At 33.6% G+C, this 24,693-nt stretch overlaps 2 protein-coding genes and 1 long non-coding RNA gene across 4 annotated transcripts; 2 read left to right on the forward strand and 1 right to left on the reverse strand.

Moving 5' to 3' along the window:
- Positions 1-809: 809 nt before the first annotated feature.
- On the reverse strand, positions 810-5,978 carry LOC112722597 (uncharacterized). The gene is made up of 3 exons (XR_003162750.2): positions 5,609-5,978; positions 5,380-5,536; positions 810-1,055 (listed from the first exon to the last, which is right to left on the reverse strand). It is a non-coding gene; the product is annotated as an uncharacterized lncRNA (long non-coding RNA).
- A 1,958-nt stretch (positions 5,979-7,936) lies between these two features.
- LOC140176201 (uncharacterized) lies at positions 7,937-9,540 on the forward strand. The gene is made up of 3 exons (XM_072206109.1): positions 7,937-8,751; positions 9,070-9,457; positions 9,520-9,540. The coding sequence occupies exons 1-3, from the start codon at positions 7,937-7,939 to the stop codon at positions 9,538-9,540; spliced, it is 1,224 nt and encodes a 407-aa protein (XP_072062210.1).
- Positions 9,541-12,400: 2,860 nt separating this feature from the next.
- LOC112722598 (uncharacterized) lies at positions 12,401-16,723 on the forward strand. 2 transcript variants are annotated; one of them, XM_025773688.3, is made up of 2 exons: positions 12,401-13,040; positions 16,454-16,723. In XM_025773688.3, exon 1 carries the CDS (start codon positions 12,622-12,624, stop codon positions 13,006-13,008), a length of 387 nt encoding a protein of 128 aa, XP_025629473.1. In that variant the 5' UTR covers positions 12,401-12,621; the 3' UTR covers positions 13,009-13,040; positions 16,454-16,723. The 2 variants fall into 2 exon arrangements, with proteins under 2 accessions (XP_025629473.1, XP_025629474.1); XM_025773689.3 differs by having other exon boundaries at positions 12,462-13,008.
- The last annotated feature ends 7,970 nt before the right edge of the window (positions 16,724-24,693 follow it).

The raw sequence follows: 24,693 nt of genomic DNA on the forward strand, positions 1-24,693 counted from the left end.
TATAATTATCATATTATTATTATTATTAAAATAATTAAAAAGATTTTCAATTTATAAGTAGTTTAATAATACATTAAAAATTAATTTTATATAACTATAATAAAAATATTTTTCTATATTAGTATAATTATGCATTATTACTTAAATGCTAATTATAGTATAATTATAATAAAGATATTTTCATAAAATAAATTTAGAAGAGAAAATAGTACATCCATTTTGGCAGAAAAATGGATTCATGAGAAATCGACACCTCACTTTCATTAGTTAGGAAAAAAAACCCAATTTTAAGGAAAAAACCCAATTTTAGTATATTAAGTAGATTTAAGATTGAACAAGTGTATTTGTTAAACAGTAGATACATTAAATTATAAAAATTATAATGAATAATAGATTAATTATTAGTCTTATCTCTTAATGGTAGGTCCATATGAATGTAATTAATTATTTTAAAATAATAATTTATTTCATATTTGATATTGGATAAAAATAAATTACTAACTTAATAAAAAAATTAAATAACTAAAATTATATATTTAATAAAAAAAATAATTCTATATTTTAAAAATAGATTAATAAACATACTTTTATTATTTTTAACGTTTAGAAATGAATCATCATTTTACAAATCAACCGTATTTCTTGATGAGATGTGAAAAATTAAAAATATTTTTTTTTAAAATAAAAATAAAAAATATTTTCACAAACCAATATACCTTGTAGTTTTTGGTATTTGAGACAGAAGGATATTGTAGAAAAAAACTTGTTACAAAATAAGGCTATGGAATTACTATGTTTAGACTTAGAGATTAGAAATTTCGTAAAATCATTTATAGATTTTAATAATAGTAGATAGTTCAAGAACTCTAACTAACACACTTAGAAATCAAAGTTCTCTAAATTTTTAAAAACTCTTTTCTCCTCTAAAGCCAATTCCCTCCTAGGATAATAAGGAGTGTAGTGCCTCATCCGTCCATTGTGAAAATCCCGCCATTGTACTGCTTTTCTCAATTTGATCCTGTTTCATTAATCTTTCAACCACAAACCTCGTACCACTACAAAAGAGGCACAAAAACATGTTTCAGTTTTACACACAACCGAATATGTCAAAAGCATAAAAAGGCACAACAAAAGACCACGGAGATAAAAACCAATAAGAATATGAACCCCTGATCATATATAACAATGAAGATGTAAAGGAAGGATTGGAAGGGTGTGCTACCAGTCTCGTGGGGAAGCTGCTGACAGACAAAAATATTAATAGTGCCTGGATTCAATCTACAATGCAAAACATTTGAAGGATCTCACAAGGTCTGAGAATAGTGGAACTAAAACCCAATATCTACCAAATATTCTTTCAACAAAAAATAGACTAGGAAAGATCCTTCAAAAATAGCCCCTGGACATTCAGAAACTCTTGGCTATTACTGAAGAAATGGGAGCAAAGTGAAGACTTAACAGAGGAGAGTTTAAACAAGGCAGACATCAAGGTACAACTCTGGCACCTATTCGAGCACTACAAAGCCACCAAACTGGGGAGAAAAATAGCTTTAATGTTGGGAGAGGTAAAAGAGTGCGAGCTTTTTGTAAATACTAGAGACCAAGCACGATTTCTAAAGGCCATTATAACCCTTAAACATCAACAAATCCGTCATGAAGGGAGTGAATATAAAGCAAGCAAGATGGATTGGTTTGGGTGAATTTCAGGTATGAAAAACTCCCCTATGCTACTATTGTGAGAGGGCTACAGAAGACGAAGAGAAGGGATGCAAGCAATTCAAAGACTTAGGCTCATGGCTGAAAGTGAACATTGTGGGGACGATAATGACAGGTGAGAATAGGCATCAAGCAAGGGAGAAGGCGGAGCCCCAAGTCAAAAGAAAGATGAATCAGAAGAAACTGATAGAGAAATTGATGGAGAAACTGGAGAGACTAACTATGGAAAATAAGGAAAGGAAGAACGACGAGATAAGGGGAGGGGATGAAGGGTCAAAGAAGGGAGATGAGAAAAGAACTTTCAGGAAATTACCTGCTGTCCATCTAGAACAATCAAGAAAGAGGGGAGGATAGAAATAAGAAACCAGAACAAGGAAAAGAAGAGCTCAGAATAGAATTACTCACAGATGCAACAAATATAAAGACAGATATGGATAATATGGGAGGGAAGACATGGAAGAGACAAGTAAGACAACTAGCAGCAACAATTAAAATGGAGAAGGAGAATGCAGAGCCAGGAGGAGAAAAAAAGAAAGCACTGGAGATCATAGACATGGAGATTGAGGTACCAGATTCGAAAGCAAAGAAAAGCACAATCAAAACAGCAACTACAATGACAGAAGCTGCAAGGCAGCCCTGCCGAGAACCATAAAAATTATAAGCTGGAACTGTTGCGGACTTGGGAACCCATGGGCAGTTTGAGCTCTAACAAAACTCGTTAAAAAACAAGGACCCAACCTTGTTTTTTTTATGGAGACAAGGAGAAAGGAGATAGAGATGATGAGACTGAGATACAAAGGTGGGATGGTGACTATTGTAGCGGTAGATTGTGAGGAGATAGGAGACAAAGAGATGGTGGTTTAGCGGTAATGTGGGACATCATGATCAATGTAGAAATCAAGTCATTATCTATAAACTACATTGATTTGGAAGTGGGAATGACAGAACCAGACCAGAGGTGGAGAGCAACCAGTTTTTATGGCTGCCCAAAGAGCGAAAATAAACAATTCAGCCTTGATCTCCTAAGCACTCTAGGGAGAAACTCGCAGCTGGCATGGATAGTTTTTGGAGACTTTAATCAAATCATGGGTCAAGAAGAGAAGCAAAGAGGTAATCTGGTATTGTTATCACAAGTCCAGAATTTTAGAGAAGTGTTTAAAATAAATGAACTACTCGACTTAGACTTTTTGAGACACTCTTTCACATTGACTAATGGACAAGTAGAGGATGCAAACATCCAAGAGAAGTTGGACAGAACTTTGGTAACCATGGAGTGGAGAGAAACCTTCTACAAGACCATTGTCTAACACCTAAATAGATTCAAATCAGACTATAATCTAATATTAGTGGATTTGGTGGGTGAGAATAAGAGTAAGATGAAGCAGATACATCGCTTCAGATTTGAAGAGTGCTAGATTGGCAATGAAGAGTGTGAAGAAACTGTAAAGGAGACTTGGAGAAGCAAGGAAGAGCATTTCCACCTGAAGATAAGGCAATGTGGTAGAAAGCTTGACAGGTGGGGAAAAAGGAATTTTGGTGACATCCCAAAAAAATTAGACAAATGCAAAACAAGCTCCAACACCTCAACTCCATAAAACAGGAAGAGGGGGTTATTTTTCATATCAAAGAAGTGGAAGCGGATTTGGATGAAGCACTTAAGGAGGAAGAAATCTGATGGGCCCAAAGATCAAGAACGAACTGGCTCAAGCATGGAGACAGAAATTCCAAATTCTTTCACTAAAAAGTGTCACAAAAGGAAGAGTGGAAATTAGGTGAAGTGTATTCGGGATGATAACGGAGTCATACATGAAGATGAGGAGAATATTGAAGACATTATGTTGAGATATTTTGACAAGAATTAATGATGAAAAAAGAGAGGTGTTGAATCAGGTTTTTACAGCCGAAGAGGTCATTCAAGCCCTCAAACAAATGCACCCAACCAATGCTCTAGGCCTAAATGGAGTGCCAGTACTTTTTTACCAAAAAATGTGAAAAATAGTGGATAAGGATGTAATCAATTCTGTTCTAAATATCCTAAATAATGATGTTGATCCCTCCCATTTTAATGTCACCCGTATTTGTTTGATTCCAAAGATTAAGAACCCTAGTCACACCAAAGATTTTAGGCTAATTTCTTTATGTAATGTTATATTCAAACTTGTCACTAAAACTATTGCAAACATACTTAAACAAATCCTTCCGTATATTGTTGGAGAGTTCTAAAGTGCTTTCATGCAAGATAGGCTTATTACAGACAATGGTTTAGTGGCCTTTAAGATATTCCACTACATGAAAAAAATACCACAGGATAGAAGGGTTACGTTGGAGTAAAGCGTGATATGGCCAAAGCATATGATTGTATAGAATGAAGATTCCTACAAGAGGTCATGACATCGATGGACTTTCCAACAAAGTGGGTGCATGTGATAATGAGATGTGTGTCTACTGTATCTTTCTTGGTCCTCATTAATGGCATTCCCAGCAGACCGATTACCCCAACCAGAGGTTTAAGATAGGGGGACCCCTTTTTTCCTTACCTTTTTGTGCTATGCGCCTAGGTACTTTTGGGTCTTCTCATAAGGGCGCAAGAGAATCAAGTCATCAGGGGAAATAGAGTGACGAGACATGCTCCACAAGTTAACTGCGTTTTTTGCAAATGACAGTATTCTGTTTGCTAGAGCATCAGACCAAGATATTATGGGAATTAAAGAGGTGCTCATCCAATACCAGACAGCTTCGGGCCAAAGAATCAACCTGGACATGTCTGAGATTTCCTTCAGCTGAAACGTACCAAATACCAGACAAATTCTGATCCAGGAATGGCTTAGGATAAAGGCAGTGGAACAACACACCAAGTACTTGTGACTCTCCACTTTCATAGGGAAATCCAAGAAGGAAGTCTTTGATTTTATCCAAGAGAGAATTTGGAAGAAGTTAAAAGGTTGGAAGGAGAGATATCTATCCAGAGTGAGAAAGGAAACGCTGATAAACGTAGTTGTTCAAGCTATACCCACATACATCATGGGATGCTTTCAAATCCCTAAAGGTTTATGCCAACACTTGGATGCTATGACCAGAAAATTCTATTAGAGAAGTAAAAATGGAAAAAGAAAAATTCACTGGATCAGATGGGACAAGCTTTGCTCAAGCAAATTAGATGGGGTGTGTTTTAGGAATTTTGAAGTTTTCAACTCTGCTCTGCTAGCAAAACAGGGTTGGAAGCTGATGACAAAACCCCAATCTCTAACTGCGAGGGTCCTCAATGCTAGGTATTTTTCTAGGACTAATTTCTTAAAAGCATCTATGGGCTTTAATCTGAGCTACACGTGGTGAAGCATCTGGAAGGCAAAGGAGATCTTGTAATTAGGAGGACCGTGAAGATTGGTGATGGAAGGTCAGTAAAGATTTGGGGGTCACCCTGGATACCCAACCAGAACGAACACAAGTTATGGAGTCCGGTCAACATTTTGGAAGACAATGCTTTGGTTAGAGGAGCTAATGGATGAAGAGGGTAAGAGATGGGACGCTGACAAGATTAGAAATATGTTTCTAGACTTTGAAGCTCAACAAATACTAGAAATTCATCTACCAATTACAATACAGCATGACCAATTCTATTAGAAATTCGTGTAAAATGGAGAATACAGAGTTAGAACAACATACAACAGAATCATGAAGTACAACAGGTCCCAACATAGTAGCATATCCCTCTAGCCAGGAAACACCCCGCTGGAAAAGTCTCTGGAAGGCTTCGGCTCACCCAAGAGCCATCAATTATACTTGGAGGATCCTCAACAAGTCACTGCCAACAAGACTAAACCTGCAATGTAGGTATGTCAATTGCACAGCCCTTTGTCCCAGATGTTGGAAGAAGGAGGAATCAGAAACTCACCTGATCAAGAACTGCGAATTCGCTCGGAGCTTCTGGTTTAACTGCTCCCTTGCGATTAGATCGTCGGAGAACCAAGGAATGGAGGCCCTCGAATGGATTGAAAGTTTGCATAAAGCTCTGGAGCCCGAATCACAAGGCCTTTTCTATTATTGTCTCATTGAGCTCTAGACAGTGCGCAACTTGCTCCTCTTCGAAGGGAAGGACTCGAACCCAAGAGATGTGGCAGAATCAGCAAAGAAGAGTCATGATGAGTTCCTCAGGGCGCTGCATATTGGTGCTTCCGAAATGCATGAGGCTGCCCAAGGCTCGATGATTTCAAATCAGTGGGTGAAACTACCAACTCACATAATTAAAATAACAACAATGGTACGGAATCAAAATGGTACGAGTTAATATATATGGATGTTTCTTCTGCTAAGTATCTGAATGTTTCTTTTTCATACTAAATGGACGTTCTTTTATATATTTTCCGAATTTTTTTTGTATTGGCTTCGAGTGTGAGGTGTGAAAAAACAGGTTTGATTTTGCGTGGTGATCTTAGGAGCAGTTTTGGAAAGATATTACTCAAAAGTTGATTTTAATTAAACACCAATTAATAACAAATATTATAAATTAAAAAAAATTAAATTAATTAAGAATAAATATAAATTAATATGGTTTTGTTTAGTTTTTTGTTAGTAACCTCTTAGTTCCATATACTTTTCCTTAAAATAAATGTTGATGCATCTGTTTTAATTAGCGAAAGATGGGTATTGGCAATTTTAAATAATAGTAGAATCAAATTAGCGGGAGTACGTACTCCTCATCTAACGCCCCATGAGTTCGTTCACGCTCTGCTAGGGTTTCATTGCGCCACCTCCATGGTTACACCTTTTTTTGTCTTTTCTTCGTCAAAGTCTTTTCCATCTTCTTCTACTTTCTTCTCTTAATTTCTTTTACACTTAGTTCCCTAATTTCCGTTTTCTCTCCCAATTCATTCCTCTCTTAATTCATTCCGTTTTCTAATTCACTCATTCCGTTTTCTAATTCACTCATTCCATATATCTTATTTCTCTCTGAAATCATTAAATACTAATTCTATTTTTCTCTACACCATGAGTAACAAATCAGAGACTCAGAATCCTCATATAATTGATAGTAATAAGGAGGATGACTTCATCGTTTTAGCTTATGAAGATGTTTCTGAAGGAATTCAAGCCTATACACGGAGCCTGTCCGGAAGAATTTTCTCAGATCGGATCTTTTCCGTAGGTACCATGGAAGGAGCTCTCTATGCAATATGGAATAAACCAGAAGGATTCAGAGTAGTCAAAAAATCCAGGAACCAGTTTCAATTTTTCTTTGAGAATGACTCTGATGTGAATCGAATTTGAGAGGGGTTCACCCTGGTTATTCAAGAGTTTTGTTATTCATGTTCGCAGATGGAAGCAGTCAATAAACATAGAGGATAATCACATCTCTTCTTTTCCTGTATGGGCACAATTTTGGGATTGCCTGAACAATACAAAATACTTGAGGTTGGCCGAAAATTGGGTGGGAGACTTGGTCAAATTGAAGATGTTGCTCTATTTGAAGTTAGAGGCAAAGATACACGCATAGTGAAGGCTAAAGTGGAACTGAACGGTGATAAAAGAGTGAGGGATACACTGAAATTGCTTGATCCTAATCAGAAAATGCTGGAAATTGGAGTACGCTATGAACGTATAGGTGTGTTCTGTACTTATTGAGCAAAATTGGGGCATGAATCTAAGAACTGCCAATGTTTATTGATGATTATGCCCAAAATAATATCAAGGAAGATAGAGTTGGTGAATGGCTTAAGGCAGATCAAGTCGGTAGGCGTTTAACTGAAAAGAGAGCTTCCTTTAATCCTAACCAACCTCGAGATGGTTCTATTCCAGCTCAACAGAAGAAAAAATCTCCACCTGCTTGGCTTTTTGATAGTTTTTCAAAAATGAGTGTGCAAGATGATCAGAAAAAACAGAATAATGAAAAAATTGCTGTCAATTCGGATTCTAGAGCAGAAAATGAGGGTGAATCAGAAAATACTGGTACGGCTACTAATACTAATTCTTCTTCTAATGCTTTATTGGAGATATCCTATCCCATGAATAATGTCCAACACAATAATAACGTCATATCCAAGTTTAAAAAAGAGAACAAAAAGCCAAACCTGAAACAACTTGCCAGAAAGTCTGTCATAGGTTTCAAATGGAGGAGTGGAGGTAATGGTACTAAAGATGTTTTAAAGAAAATTTGTCTCAATGATATTGTCTCTGATGCTATGACGGTGGAGGGTGCCAGCCTTCAAGTGGCACCCAAAGAAATATGAAACTGCTCTCGTGGAATTGTCGGAGTTTGGGGAGACCCCTGATAATCCACAATCTTAAAGGGATTTGTAAATCTTACTCCCCCGAGATTGGTTTTATCTGTGAAACGAAAAAGCAATCTCGACAAGTTGAAGGAAAACTAAGATCTTGTGGTTTCAAGGAATGGTTTATTGTGGATCCGGATGGATTATCAGGGGGTTTGGCAATGGCATGGAGGGATGGTTGCACTGTTCAGATTTTACAGCATGGTAGATTCTTCATTGCGGCATCAGTTCTGACAGCTGGTTCTAATGATCCCTATGGTGTTCTAGGTGTTTATCTTAGTTCAAATGATCAACATAGAATGGCTCAGTTTGCTGAATTAACTTTAGTCACCCAACAGTTTGATGGTAAGGTTGTGTTAATGGGTGATTTTAATGCCATTTCTAATCAATTGGAGAAAGCATGTGGGGGTGCTAAATCTCCTTCTTCTATTGAAATCTTTAACAGTTTTATTGATGATAATTCTCTGATTAATATTGATATGGTCGGAAGACCATTCACTTGGTCGAATAGACGGATGGGTGATGAGTTGATACAGGAAAGACTGGACCGATTCCTGGTAGGAGTTGATTGGCAGCAACTCTATCCCAATGCAACGGTTCTTAGACTGTCAGAATCAGGCTCGGATCACTCCCCTCTTCTCTTAGACTCTAATCCAAGAACTGAGAGATCTAAACGCCGATTCAAAGTCCAAGAAAGATGGTATTCCAATGATGAAATAAGGCAGATTGTTAGAGAAGTTTGGCACGAACAGATTGATGGTTCAGCCATGTATATCCTAGCTCAAAAAATAAAGCGTTGTCGGCATAAGATTGTCAGATGGCAGCAAGAACACAGATCTAATTCGAAGGTGGAGATTGATTTACTACAGTATGAATTAGAGGAACTTCGTTTAGCAGGAATTCATGGAGGTGACATCATTTCAGAAATAGAGGACAAACTTGAAAAAGCATTGCAAAATGAGGAATCTTATTGGAAAGATAAGTTTAGAGTCAAATAGCTCAAATCCGGTGATCAGAATACAGCTTTCTTCCATCAGAAATTTAGAAATCGAATCCAAAGGAATAGAATTTGGCTACTAACTGGCAGTGATGGTGAAGTGGCTACTTCAAATGCTGGTATTGCTTCTGTGGCTGAATCTTATTTCAAGAACATCTTTTCCTCCACTTGTCATGAGAATCCTGAACCTCTGTTTACTGATTTTGAACCTAAGGTTACAGCTCACATGAATCGTAGGCTTCAAAGACCAATGACTATGGAGGAAGTGAAACGTGCAACATTTAGCATTCATCCTCAAAGTGCTCCAGGAGACGATGGTATGACAGCAAAATTTTTTCAAAGCTTCTGGAACATACTTAGTGGTGATGTGTTTCGAGCAATTACGAGCTTCTTTTCAGGGGGCAGAATTTTAAAGGATTTTAACCACACTCAAATCTGTCTTATTCCCAAGATTTCTGATGCTAAAGATATGACTCAGGTAAGACCAATAAGCTTATCTTCAGTCTTTTATAAGATTATCTCCAAAGTATTTGTACATAGACTTCAGGGTATGATGAATAGACTAATTAGCCCTACGCAGAGTGCTTTTATTAAAGGCAGATTAATCTCTGATAATATCCTAATTACTCACGAGTGTATGCATTACTTGAAGAACAAAAAAAGGGGGACTCGAAAATGAAATAGCGCTAAAATTAGATATGAGTAAGGCATATGATAGGGTGGAATGGCACTTTCTTTGGTTTATATTGGAGAAGTTTAGTTTTGACTCCCGGTGGATCATGTGGATTCGAGAATTAGTGATAACTGTTTCTTATTCTGTTATTGTGGAAGGACAACCTTATGGTTTCTTCAAACCAAATAGAGTTATTCGACAAGGAGATCCTCTATCTCCCTATCTTTTCTTTTCTATGCAGAAGGTCTCTCCTTCTTGCTACACAAGGCAGAACAAAACAGACTAATTCAGGGTCTTCAGATACATAGGCGATGTCCGAAGGTCAACCACCTCCTTTTTGCTGATGACTCCATCTTATTCTGTAAGGCTAATCCTGAAGCATGTTAAATATCTTGCATTTATTGAATTCTTATGAAAGCATCAGTGGCCAGAGGGTATATCTTAATAAATTTGCTGTATTCTTTAGCCACAACACTTCCTCCACTACTCGTACACTACTGACTAACTCTATGAATATTAATCATATTGGGGCTCAGGATAAATACCTTGGTTTGCCTTCTACAGTCTCTAAATCGAAAAAAGCTTCTTTTAGTATGATCAAAGAAAAGGTTCGGAAAAGAATCCAAGGGTGGAAGCGCAATCTTCTATCGTCAGGTGGTAGACACGTATTGCTTAAAGCAGTGGGAAAAGCTATTCCTATTTATACATTGTCTTGCTTCAAGTTGCCTGATGGTTTAATTTCGGAAATTCACTTTCTACTTTCTCAGTTCTGGTGGGGACAAAAAGATTCTAAAAGGCGGATGGCTTGGATTAGCTGGGACACTATGACTCGCCCACGAAAAGAAGGAGGCCTTGGATTTAAAGATCTCAGAATCCAAAATCTGGCGCTTTTAGGCAAACAGTTTTGGCGACTCATAACACAGCCTACTTCCTTATTATCCAAAATCCTAAGAGGTAAATAATTTAGCAATGGTAATGCTATAACGGCAGAAAATTGGAGTCTTACCTTCTTGGGGATGGAGGAGCATATTGGAAGGCCGAAAGATTGTTGAAAAAGGTCTTAATTGGGCTGTGGGTACTGGAGAGAATATCCGAACCTTTGAGGATCCTTGGCTGCCTCCTCCGTATCTTTTAATGATTTCTGACATGCCAAATAGATAGGCTATTTCTGAGTTGGTTCCAAGAGTTAAAGATCTAATTACTGAAGATAGGAATTGGAATCAGAATCTCATTCAAGAATTATTTTTCCAAGACGTTACAAACAGGATTTTGTCAGTTAAAATTCAGCAGAGTAGGGACAAATCGCAATAGAATTTGAACAAATCCAAGCAATATGATACAGCTTCAGGTTACAGAATTGGCTATTTATTTTACCATCTGCCTCTGGAGCTTTGTCCTAATTATATGCAGCAGAAAAAGCTGTGGATTGATCTATGGAAGTTGAACTTGCCTCACAAAATTAAGCTATTTATTTGGAAAGCTCTCCATGGCCGGCTTCCGGTGCTTGCTCAGATTCATCACCGCATCCCATCTATATCACCAATATACCCCTGCTGTCATGAAGCAACCAAAATAGTCACTCATTGTTTGATCGATTGCTTTAGAATTAAAGATGTATGGTCTCAGAGTTATCTTCGTGACTGTCTTCCCCCTCAGAGTCCTAACAACTTTTGGACATGGTGGACTGCATCAACAGAGATGCTTAACCCATTGAAGAATGCTGACCGTAATCCTCAATTGCTTGCCATCATTTGCTGGAACTTCTGGAAAGCTCGCAACCAGTTGATTTTTGAATGTTCTACTTCAATGTCGTCTGTCATTCTAGCAAGATCTGTCAAGTTGCTCCGTGAAATCCAAAGAACTCACAGTTTAGGTCGTCATCTCCATGAGGCAAGCTCTTAGTTGCATTCAATTTAATTTATCATTCTTTCTTCTTTAAGATTTTTCTTCATTTTTCGACCATACACTGTTGGATGAATACCTTCAATGTAGTGTTTTTGGGAAATTTTCACCTTTCATTATGCTGTCCTGCTTTTGGACATCTTTATATTTTATTTTTCAATAATTAATGAAATATAACCTACTATCTTTGAAAAAAAAAGAAAAAGGTGGGTATTGGCATAGTGGCTAGAGATTATAAGGGAAAAATTCTTATGGCAGCTACAAGGAAAGAGAGTGTGACTATTCAGGCTCATGAAGTCGAGATTTTTGCTTGCCTAATCAGGTTAGAAAAAACCCAAGAATGTTATTTTTTATTATATAATTATTAAAGGCAATAACATTGAAGTAATTTAGTCTCTCAAGAAAACTAGTAGCCAGAAAAATATTTTGAATCCTATATAAAGGATTGTTTACATGTAGCTAAAAAAACTTAGATCAATAGTTTTTTCTCACGTGAAAAAGAGTGATAATAAAATAGTTCATGAATTGGTTAGGATGACACTTACCAATTCAAACTCAATGTGAATAGAAGATACTCCAAAACATATTTGTAATTTCGTTATTTTGGATGTTTCGAGTCATATTCATAAATGAACGCTATTCTTTTATACGGTAAAAAAATTCTAACTATTTGTTTCTTTTTTTTTTTCATAGTATCTATCAACTCGATAGGTCAAGAATTAATTTATTGCAGTATTGAGCTCTATTTAAGAATTTATTATTGGTCAATAAATTATTACATATACAAGACAAAATTTGAATCTCTAACATATATTTAAACAAACTAGTAAGCTACTATTTGTTTCTAAACGTGCATGAATAGAAGTCACCAAAAAAAAAACGTGCATGAATAGAAGGCCCTTTGTTCTATATTTCGGATAGCGTAAACCAGTTCGGGTCAATTTCGGACTCGGTACCAAATCGAAAAAAACCCCAATCGCAGTATCCAAATCAGAACAACATAAAATTCGGCATCGCCACCACCACCACCCCCACCCACTCCGATCGATCATTTTTCAGCAGAACCAATGGCGAAACCCGCATCCTCAAGCTCCCTCTTCCAAACCCTAAAGCGCTACATCAAGAAGCCATGGGAGATCACGGGTCCCTGCGCCGACCCGGAGTACAAGTCGGCGCTCCCCGGCGCCCTCGAGTACCGTGTCTTCTGTCCCGCCACCGCAAGGGAGAAGGCCTGTGTCCCAACCTCCTTGCCGGAGACAGTGTACGACATCAAGTACTACAGCCGCGACCAGCGCCGCAACCGCCCCCCTATCCGCCGCACCGTCCTCCGCAAGCCAGAACTCGAGAAGATGAAGAAAGAGAAGATTTTCTCGCCGTCTGACTTCCCTCCGGTTTACCTCAACACCACGATCGAGGAGGACATGGATGCCATCGGCGGTGGATATCAGAAATAGGTGTTCTTACCGTTGCCCCCTTTCTTATTTGGGTATGTGGAGTCTGTGTGATTTGAATAATGGGAAGATGGAATTTCTCGATTGTGTTTTGGCATCTCTCGATTGTTGTTACTTGCTCTGATCGCCGGAACTTAGGGGATTGGGGATTTAAAAACACCTTGATTTTGTGTTTATGATGATTAATTGGTTGTTCATTTTTCATTGTTCATTGCTTCCGGGCATGCTTAGCTTGAATGAATTGAAAGAGTAGCATAAATGCGTTTGATCTCGCGTGAACTCACGTGAGCTAATGAGCAGACTTGAAGGTTTACTTTTTTGTAGTGCTTGGATGGTTGCTTGTGTAGGTTTTTAGTTGAAATTACATTTTTCAAGACGAGATTGATTATATTGTAGCTTTCTGTGGTAGGATGGGGATGAAATTATGCATCTTTGGACCTTCCTTCCAGTAGGAGTTTTTAACTTTTGAGTCCGTCATGCTTCTGTGGAAGCAAGTTGTAGTCCCTTTTTTATCATATTCTTAAATGGCTTATTTACCTTGATTTTGAATCTTAGTGTTCATTGGGTGTTATATATGAAGACTGTTTCATATGATAGGTGGTGTATATTAGGAAGAGAGCTCATTATTTAGTGATATCTTTATGACTTTATTATAGCACAATACTGTATTAGTTGTTCTGCAAATGGTGAGTAGTTTAAACTTTAAACTGTATTAGTTAAGGTGTGCAACCACTTAGGAGAAGGTTTCTCTTTCAGAGAGAGACACTTTTCAAGAAGAGGAAAACAATATACCCTTTGAAGGTGTTCGCAGAATTCCTTAATTGTGGAAATTGTGGTTAATGTTTAGCTCTACTTTTATCTGATTGTTTACTAGGACTTACAAAGATTGATCTGTTAGCATTATAGATTGTAAGCCCATCTGTTGTGCCACTGATTCGTATATCAAATTGTTGCAAATATTTATTTATCTGTTTGATTGGGTTGTCCTGAGATACTATTTCTCAAAATCAGAATGCCTTTGGTAGACAAATTCTGGATGCTATTTCAGTAGCAAATAAGGAGGTGCATGACTTAAAGCAAAGGAAAAGACAAAGTCTATTATGTAAATTGGACTTTGATAAAACTTATGATCAGATTACTTGGGGGTTTCTTGAACAAGGTTTTACATGAAAAAGGTGGTTGATTCTTGGAGGAGAAGTTGGATTGTAGACCCTCTCTCAGCCAGGACTTTTTCATTATTATGTTGAGTAAAATGTTGGTTTCGTGGTCAAGGGTGTGAGGGCTAGGCAAAGGAGATCCTTTGTCCTCATTTTTATTCTCTTCTTTGGGCTTAGTTACTTACTTTGTAGAGCAGTTGCGAATAAGACTATCGAAGGTGTAAACTTGGGCTTAGAATGGATTGTAGGCTCTCATTTGTTATCTGCTGATGACACTAATTTTTAGGAAAGAACAAGGACCATTTTTCAAATCTTCCACTCTTCCGTAGGTTTTTAACTATGGATTGAAGATTAGTATGTCGAAAATCGACTTGGAAGCTGTTAATGAATAATATCCAAAAGTTCCAAATCTATTCCTTGTCTATTCTTAAATTGCTCTAGAGTGCTGCTAGTGCCTTATGTGTATCTTTCTTTGGGAATTTTGAATAATGGTAGGTGTGCCCTTTCATGGATAGCTGCATTACTTAGTAATCAAACCAAAGAGCTATGGTCTGCAAGATCTCAAGAGTATCATTATGTGACCTGGCATTGGGGTGATAGACTTGGGATTTTGGCATGTTTACTTAGAGGTCTACCAAAGTTAGGCAACCAATTTTGTGCACAGAAATAATTAAGAATTCTCATTCCTTGGACAAATGTGGGTAAACAAGGTGGGCTACAACCTGCAAGAATTGGATTCAATTTTTTTTTTTTTTGTGCATTTGAAATATTGCATTTGACACCATGAATAAATGAATGATCTATGTGCCTTCAAGAAATCAAATGGAAGTGTGTTGTTGAGAATGTAATTTAGACACTTCAGAATCTGTAACCTGGGAAGAATGGTAAAGATGGAGTGAGAAATTAGAGAAAGCATTCCAGGTTACTATAACAGGGAAATAACAAAACTGCAATTTTGGGAAGATTTGGACGAGTTTTTTTGAGAAAATATTTTATTCGATACCCATGTCTTCGTAAAGGTACTGTATCCCATTTGTATTTAATGGTTGTGATTTCGTAACAAGTTTAATAGGTCTAAAAGTAAATAATAAAATATAACTCCAAGATCATGGGACATGTGACAAAATTCTTAACTACAAATAAGTAAAGAGTATTGATACCTTTAGGTTTTCTAAGGGTAATTTCAGAAACTCCTTTCAACATTCTATCAGAAAATAATATTTTTAGGTGTTAAATATGACTGGCCATGTTGGAAGAGACCTGAGGAAGTCTGTGACTACAAGGAGTTATACTCCAATGGAAGACAAAAGCAGTGGGTATCAGTTGCCTTTCTGATGTAGGGTAAGGGGGGTAACATCATTCTCATGGGTCATGGCATGATATTCTTTTAGAATGACCAAAACAAGAAAAACACTACAGCAGTAATTGAATTCTGCTGCCATATCTTAAAGCTTGAGTGCATTAATATTGTCATATCTTAGTGAGGTTATGTAACTATGTTTCTATTCAGGCCCAGCATCACATGTATGTTCATTTGCTGGAACAGTTTCAGTTTATGGGGCCGATTTTGTCACGGGATTAACTGTTCAAAAGAATAAACACTGTCTGGAGAAAATTGAGATTTTAAATCTCATAATATATTCCATATCGTTATAACTTTTTAAAGATACACCTATTGTCCCACCTGTGTTAGAAGTAAGTTTTATATAGGTTGTGTTTGGCTTGACTCTTCAGCAGTTTTTATGTCTTGATTTGGACATAATTTCAATATATGCAACCAACTTGCACACTTGGGCTGAGTTTGGTATTGAGACAGAGCAGGAGAGAGAAACAAAAATGTGTTTGATGCTAGAGACATGTACAAAATAGTATTCTGTAGTGCACAAACTTCCTTTATTTTCTGTTCTAAAACCTGAGTACGAAGGGAAGACATTTTTTCTATCTCTCAATCTTTATATTTGTGTCATATTTTAGTTACCAAACACAGCCTTGATGAATTCTCCCTTGAAGACGAGGAAAAATACTCTTCATTCACACTGCATTATAATCATTAATTCATGCTGGGTTCCACATTTTTTATTTCTTTATTGTTAGGAATATATATTTCCTTTTTCTTGTATAGCTCTGGTGTTTATATTGAACGTTCTGCATTCACTCTAACTGTTTGAAGATGCTCAATAATGTCCGTTTTTACCCTTTTTAGTGTGCACAGGATTGTTTAGTACAACATTTTATGCATTTGTTTGGGTTCAAGTTACTATCATTGATTACTTTTCTTTGCATGTGACCAGGTTGGTGCTACCATGAGATGACATTATTATCCGGTCAACTTTTCTGTTTCTGTCAATGGAAATTATCAGAATAGTCTTTGCATAATGTTCAACCATTAAAGAGCGTGTAAGCTTTTCATATCAATAAAGGGTAGCTGGCTGCAGTTAACTTTGAACATTTGTTTACTTATTTCTGAACCTTGAATCAAAACGTAAATTACATCTGTGACTTGATGATGCCTTGTAATTCTCTCCTGATTTTACCTTTTAATGAAAAGCTTTTTGTTCTGATTTTGAAGTGTCTTCAAAGCAATTAGATGAGCATGCAGCACTCACATCTTGCAATTGGAGTCCATTATTTTTTGGCTTCATATTCTACAATCTATCCATGCCGTAAGCACACACACATTTAGAGTTTAATTGCTATGCTAAGCCTAAAAAGATACTTTTACACTAACATCTAATTAGGTGCTCCCACATAGATAAAGAAAAAAAGAATATGCAGCTAAAAATGAAGCGTATAACAGTAAATATTAAATATAAATAGCATTATGATTTATGACTACCATAAGGGCATTGTTACCATAAATATGATTGTTGAACACACAATCATACTCTTTTAAATTATTCTTACTGGCTTTGTTTCATGATTTTGATGAGGTACCCTAGTCACCTGCCGCATAATTGATTATTCATAATTCAGCACTGCCTGCAAATGTTTATAATGCCAATTGACTTCTTTCAATTATTGGAGTTATAGGTAGTAGCCTATTACAGAAAGAAGTTGATTATTAAGCTATTGTTAGGAAGCAGGAACCATGATGAATTCAAAATTTTGATTGAGATAGTTAGGTAATGGTACTTTTACTTTTGGTATTTGATTATGTAAATGTGCAGTGGGTCTATACTCTTAGTATGTTGCAGCATCAGGCCTTTGTTGTATGGTTTATATATGGTTTTGCTACTGATGTTACAATCTTATTTGCTCATAACATATATGATAAAATGGTGCTTTTGTCCTTCCCGTTATAAACATCGCTTATTAAGGTAATAAACAATAAGTTAAGGGTAATGTCATAAGGTAGCTTTGAGTTCTAGTCATTTGACATGAATGATAGAGATAGTGGGACAATAGAGACAGGTATTTTACCTATTAGTTTAAATTTGTCTTGGATTTTTGTCCTTGTCTTCTTTTCCAAAATATGCAGGTGCAATTACCCTTTAAATTAAGTGAATTTATTAAGTGGAAGTGCATTGGTTTTTTATTTAATTTGAAAATGTGTTAAAGATCAGAACTCAGGAGTAGGTAACAAGTGCATGTGACCACAGTCCCTCTATACTCTGTTTAGGCCTTTACTGAGTGGTGTGTTGTATTATTAGCCATACACTATTAGAGCCATAAGAAAGTGCTTTTCAAGTACCAAATAACGCGGCCAAACGTGTCATTGATCAAATTAATGTCACAGTGTCACACTCATCTATGGACTCCATAATTTTTTCAGTGTCCTCTCTGATCCAGTCCTTTTAAATCTTACTTACATGAGCTAGCTATAGATAATAATTGAATTCTATTTTTTCTTCTTATGTGTCTTGTAATTAATCAACTGTTAATAGGACATAATAAGTTTCTTTGGAATGCAAAGTTGGTTAAGTGAAATAGGTTATATCAATCCTATCTGTCAAAGGAAACTTAGAAGGGACAGCAAAGCACCATTGTCAGTCAAATAATTTAGAAGATGCCAGTTGATGTTAATTTTTTCTAGTCTCTATCAAATCATAAAGTTCCCTTACAAAATTTTTTACTACATGAGATAGAATCATATGTGATACTAAAACATATCTTGAAATTTAATCTTATTAACTGTTGGTCTTGTTTCTTTTTTGTATGGTGTAGTAGCAAGTAGCAACCGATTACTTATCTGTTGCAAGTAATATATGATCCAAGAAATTTGGTCATTTTGTAACTTAGTGAGAAATATTTTTTAAACACTTTTTTTTTTTAACACTATTCACCTTATCACTTTAAATTTTTATTTTCTTCCATTTACATGTTTAAATGACACAATTCCATCTAATTAGTTAGGTGGGCCATGTACATTATGTGATTGTAGTAGAAATATTGTGTGGATCTGTCAACCAAAGAAAAGAAATATTGTGTGGATTTAAGCTAAAGAAATTCTCCAAGGAGATGAAAGTTGTTGGAATTTGATCTACTTAGATTGTTAGCAAGTACTTAACAAGAATTTAATGTGCACGCATCACCATCATAGTGGTGTTTTCACATGAAAAGAATTGACAGTGAAGAAGATAAGGAGGGGAAAAAAGAAAAATGAAGAATTGACAGTGAAAAAGATAAGGAGGGAGAAAAAGAAAAATGAAGGATCCGATATTGTTGAGTAACTTAATCTATAGAGTATAGTCCATACCGAACATATAAGCTTTGCTTATTCTTTTTCCAAATTGATGATAGGACCACATCCATTATTGTTCTTTTGTCCTTTTTGTGCCATTATTTTTATGCAGCATGTAATTGTTCTTTAGTAGAAATGTAGAATAATGAATCATGTAGCTATAATATAGTCCTTCTTCAAAGGCCCATCCACCATTTCCCTTTAGTTTTAGGAAATTAAATAAAAGGGATTTCTTTCCATGTTCCATGATTTTGATGGCAATGCATTGCAACACTGAATGTAAAAATGATAGTTAATAATTGTTAAATAATAATTTAATTAAATATTTTAAATCATCTAATGATTTTCACATTTTACTCTCATATGAGTACAAGTTCATGTTTAATGTAAATGTGTGTCATCTTCATATATTCACGGTCACATTTTTATGTGATATCTCGGTGTCTTAGATGAGTATCTTTGAAGTTTGGGATCATGGCAATGTAAATATGTTTGTTTAGTTGCATTCAAAATGCCCCTTCTTTTATTGTACGGTTGACTTAATAATTTATTATTTCTTTATTTCTTACTTTATATATTATAAATAAAATTATTAGTTGATATTTTAACTTATTTTTCCCTTTATAATATTTTATTTTAATGCTTTTTTAATAATAAAAATGAAAATAGAAATTGTATGAAAAATTAGATAAATCAACAAAGCCAATGTTTGATGTATATATGATTTATACTAAAATTGATTTATTCACTTCTTTCTATTATTTTTTTGTATCTAACTTATTATTTCGTAGTAGTTTTTTTATAGATGATGATTATTACATTATAATCCTTTAGAAAAGTACTTTAATTCAATATATATCTAAAAAAAGTAATTACATTAAAAATTTAACCTCTCAAGTAAATATTAAAAATAAATGAACAATATTAACATTTTAAAATTAAATTAAATGTCATTTGATAAATTTATTATACGAGTTTTCTTTCGATTTCTTTTTTTTTTTAAATAAAAAGGTACACACCTTCCCCAAAAACAAATTAAAATCTAGGTTTAATATAAAAAATTGTTATGTATACACAAAAAAAAATCATCAAATAAATTAGTCACTATATATTAAAATAATATTACATATTTAAGTCTTTTTGTTAATAAAATTTAATCAAGTTGATCTAAAATAATAAAAATCAGTTATGACTAGTATTATTTTAAATCTTATTATTTAACTTAGTTGAAGTTAATTCGTAAAAATATTTGGACGTGTAGTATCTATATATTATAAAATGCAGTTAGCTAGGCAGTTACCGAAGGTGGTAAGTTTATTTATAAGATCTACCCCGAAGAAGGTAAAATGGTACAATGCAAACAGGTATATGTATTATTATTATTATAGCATGAAAATTTGAGCTCTCTTAGCTTATATATATGTATGTATATGTTGACCTATCTATTCAATTAATTTCGATGGATAGCAATAAATAATGGTTGTTATGTATTAGTGTCTCATATGGATCAGAACTGAGACCATGCACAGCAAATAACTCTCTTAGTCATTTTCATTCATCACGTGCACACACTTACGTTAATTGCCAACTCACACGGTCACTTCTGAATTAATTAATTAATTAAAAACAACTCTTAATTATCACTCATCAAATTAATTAAAGATATGTTAGATGCTGCTGATTGTAAATAAAAACAAAGAATTATTAATGAAGTGACTCATAGTAGAGAAACTAAACTAAGCCATGGTTTTGGTTTGGTATTATAAATTCTTTTTTTTTTCTTTTTCAAAAGTTGTTGAGCATTATTTTCATAATAGTGTGCTAATAGTTAATTTTCTATTTAATATGATTCAACTTACACTGTACTGAAGATATAGTTATACATCAAACTCAGCCTATCATGAAGTAAATGTCTAGAATCTACTAATAAATAAGATACCCCTAAATAATATTGAATCAATACAACTAAACATGCAATTTGAGAATAACAATTTCATTTTTGTGGATTTTATGCAGAGGGGGAAATGAGAATAAAATTAATAATTTAATTTATACTTATCTCTTTTTTAACACTTTTTTGTTATTATTTTAGTATAATAGAAAATAGATCTTTTCAATTTTTTTTTTAATTGAGAATATATAAAGTATGATATTTGGCATCATAGTTTTTGTTCTCTTAGGGTTTGCTGCTGCTGTCGCTTTTTTTGCAGTTTATCGGCACAGTGCAATAACTATGAATGAGTTCAGAAAAAAAAAGAAAAAAATCATAATTGCATAAGTTCAAGAGGAAATTTAATTATAGTCTGACTTTAATAATTCCGTATCACATCTTCCATCAGTGTATAGTAGTATATGCATGCTATGTAAATTTCGTTATTATAAGTTCATCACCTGATCATCTGGGATCACACACACATATATATGCAAATAATTAAGAACATTGATATGTCCTTTTCAATAAAGAATTTGCTTTCGGTTATAGGAAAATATTATTCATCATCACATAATATATAGTATAACTTTTACAAATCCATAATTTATTGATCATTCCTCTATTTAAGTATTGAACTCGATGAAAAGTAAAATAAGACACGATGTAAGTTTAAAAAAAAAAATGCTTGGCTAAAATATACACCATTTTTACAAAAAATATACAAAGTTTAAGTTTCAATATATGATTTTAAATTTATTAAAATAAAAATTTAAAAACTTCTATTAATAATAATTTTAAAATATACCTTTAAAATACATGTTAGCTAAAAAATTTTAAAAATACTTCTCGTGATAGTATATGTTAGAGAATTAGACTATTAATAATTTTTTTAGTTAATACATATAGAGTCAATAATTTTGTTTTTACTCCTTTTCACAAAAAGAAAAAAGAATTCAATTAATTGGTTTAATTTTTTTAAATTTTTTATATTAGTCACAAAAATATAATTAATCAATAGCATAATTACACATATAAAATGAGTAATAGCTCAAATGGCATAGATTCTCCATACTCAATTAAGAGGTTGCGGGTTCGAGTCTCCTATCTTTCTAAATTTTTAAGCCAATGAGTAATAGCTCAAATGGCATAGACTCCCCATACTCAATTAAGAGGTTGCGAGTTCGAGTCTCATATCTTTTGGTAAAAAAAAAAAAAAATAGCATAATTACACATATAAAATCATTCGTGTACTTTTTACCTTAATCAATTTAATTATGTTATCCGTATCTATCTAACGGTTTAAATTATTATTATTCATGACTAGAGAATAAACTTACATTTTTCACATGACTAATAACAATTAAACCATGGGAATTATTTGTCAATTGTTACACACTACTCAGAGAGACATAATGAGAGCGAGCATCTCTAAAATTAAAATATATCCTTTTCTACATATATATAACAGTTGTGATGGTGATAGTATATGTATGTATTCATTCATTAGAGTTTCTCAGTAGTAGTGTGGACAGTAGTGTTGATGGTGATACAACGTTACCTTAATTATTTGTATCATCAACATACATATTTATAATACAGTGTATGTAGTAGTCAAAGAGAAAAAAAAAAAATCATCATCATCTTAATTAGCTCTTCTTACCCCCTGCAAACATTTAAAGCAAGCATTGATTTATTTAGAACCATATATATGTTATAGAGAGAATTTAGATCCTTTAAATTAGAAAAATTAGTAAAATGATAAAATAAGAGATTAATTACGCTATTAATTTTGTATTTTCTATATATGTGAATCCTACTATCTTAATTTAATTAAGAGTGACTAACTCTTTATTTTAATACTTCTGAAAATCTTAATCTATATCAAAATCAGAATCTTAGTTAATTAATTAATTAGTCAATTAGTTAAAGAGGCAATTAAAGGAGCCAATAAGTTATAGTTCAAATGGCATAGTCTTCTCATACTCAATTATACCTCTACAAATATAAGCTTCTAGCTTGGTAATAACATTATAAAACTCGTTTATATATATATATATATATATTAAAAGTTGTTATAAAAAAATAAAACAATTCTCTTTTATTATTTGACAATGTTTTCAATTTAGAAAAATAAAAAATATTGCTAAAATATAAAAAAGTGTCATTTTATTAATTTTTGTAATATTTTTTAAGTGTTACTAAAATTGTATAATTAAAATAAACTATTACAAGTTTTATATCTTTTAAAAATATAATTTTTAATTATTTATAAATGTGAGACAATTTTTATTTGTTGAGTTAGTTTTTAGATTTTTTTTTAAATTAAGTTAAATTCATTCGATCTCAATTCTAATATGATATCAACTATCTAATCCAATATTATTAAATCACTCACCCTTTAAATTAACTTTTGAAAACTGTATTAGACCTGTTAAATTTTAATTCTAGATTTCTAATATAACCACTATAAATATTAATAATAGTAACCATAGAATATATATATCTTTGAGAAATTAAACCTCCCCTGATTAATTTACCACTTTAATTTTATGTGGAATGACTTTTTCAACAACGACCCTTGAGCAACAGACAACTGTACGTCAAAGTCATCATCGTTTATGTCTCCCTAACCACAAATATATATTATATTATATTATATTCCATTAACTTTCTTTCTCTTCATATTTAGTGGTGCCTTCTAGGGTTTTGTATATATGGCATATATATCATAATAAAGTCCTTCTTTCAATATATATATGGTTGTCTTAGCTTTTTGAGTATGAATGTATAAAGGATAAAAAAATATCTAAGTTATGAACAGTGCAAAAGAATTTCACCTTAGATTTTATTGTACTTTAATTCACAGTATGTATGGTTTAAATCAAATTAGGGTTTATTAGGTTTATTGAAGTTTAAATTAAATGAAAAGAAGCTATATGTATATAAATTATAAAGTAGGTATCAGCTTTTGAAGTAGTACATACACATATCTATTGTTGCTGTGTCTCTGATGATGAAAATCTCAATTATTTCTGTGATAATTCCTATTTTCAAGAGACATATATGTTTCAATTAAGACAGAAAAAAAGAAAAAAAAAAAAAAAAGCTGCACCCTCTTATTGCTTTTTCTCCCTCTGCACCCACATACCATTCATCATACCGTTTCTTTCTCTTGAAAACTTAATTATTATTATTTTGAAAAACGATAATGGTAGAGAAACAAAAAAAAAATTAACTTATTTTAATTTAGCATTCATTAATTCTAACAATAATTAAATAAGATAAATTTAAACTATTTTTAACTAATTTTTTTATTTTCGTTCGAATAATAATAATGAAACTATTTATTCTAAAATGTAAACAGTTAGATAGGAACACATTTACTAGCTAGAATATTCATTAATTAGTTCTTTGTTATCTACTAGCTATAAAGAGATTGGCTTCTTCTGCTTGGCATTATTTGTTTTATTCTTTTTATACTTTTTTTTTTCTTTTGGGTGTGGATTTTATGCATATGACACTTTGAAATAAAAAAATGTGCCCATGCATGTCGTTTATTTTAATAAAAGAAATTAATAATTTAGAGTAATAAGTAATAATATAAGCATGCAATAATTGTGTGTTATTTTTTTCCCCACCTTGTTTGGCAGGCTACATATTCGTAAAGTACTACATGAGTGCAAAAATCTAATTATATAGGTACGTCTGTTAACAAGAATAACTACATAGAATGCCAAATTATTTTTCAATTGTATCTGCCTTCTAAAATTCTTGTGGTTATTACTTATTAGTAATTGTGTATGTTATTGTCAGTATTTATTATTAGGGTTAAGTATGATTTTGGTCCCAATGTAGGGGTTGAAAATTTATTTCGTCCTTCGACTTTTTTTCGCTCCAAAATGGTCCCCAAGATTTCA

The sequence above is a fragment of the Arachis hypogaea genome, chromosome 11 (genome assembly GCF_003086295.3).
Source record: "Arachis hypogaea cultivar Tifrunner chromosome 11, arahy.Tifrunner.gnm2.J5K5, whole genome shotgun sequence".
Taxonomy (NCBI): domain Eukaryota; kingdom Viridiplantae; phylum Streptophyta; class Magnoliopsida; order Fabales; family Fabaceae; genus Arachis; species Arachis hypogaea.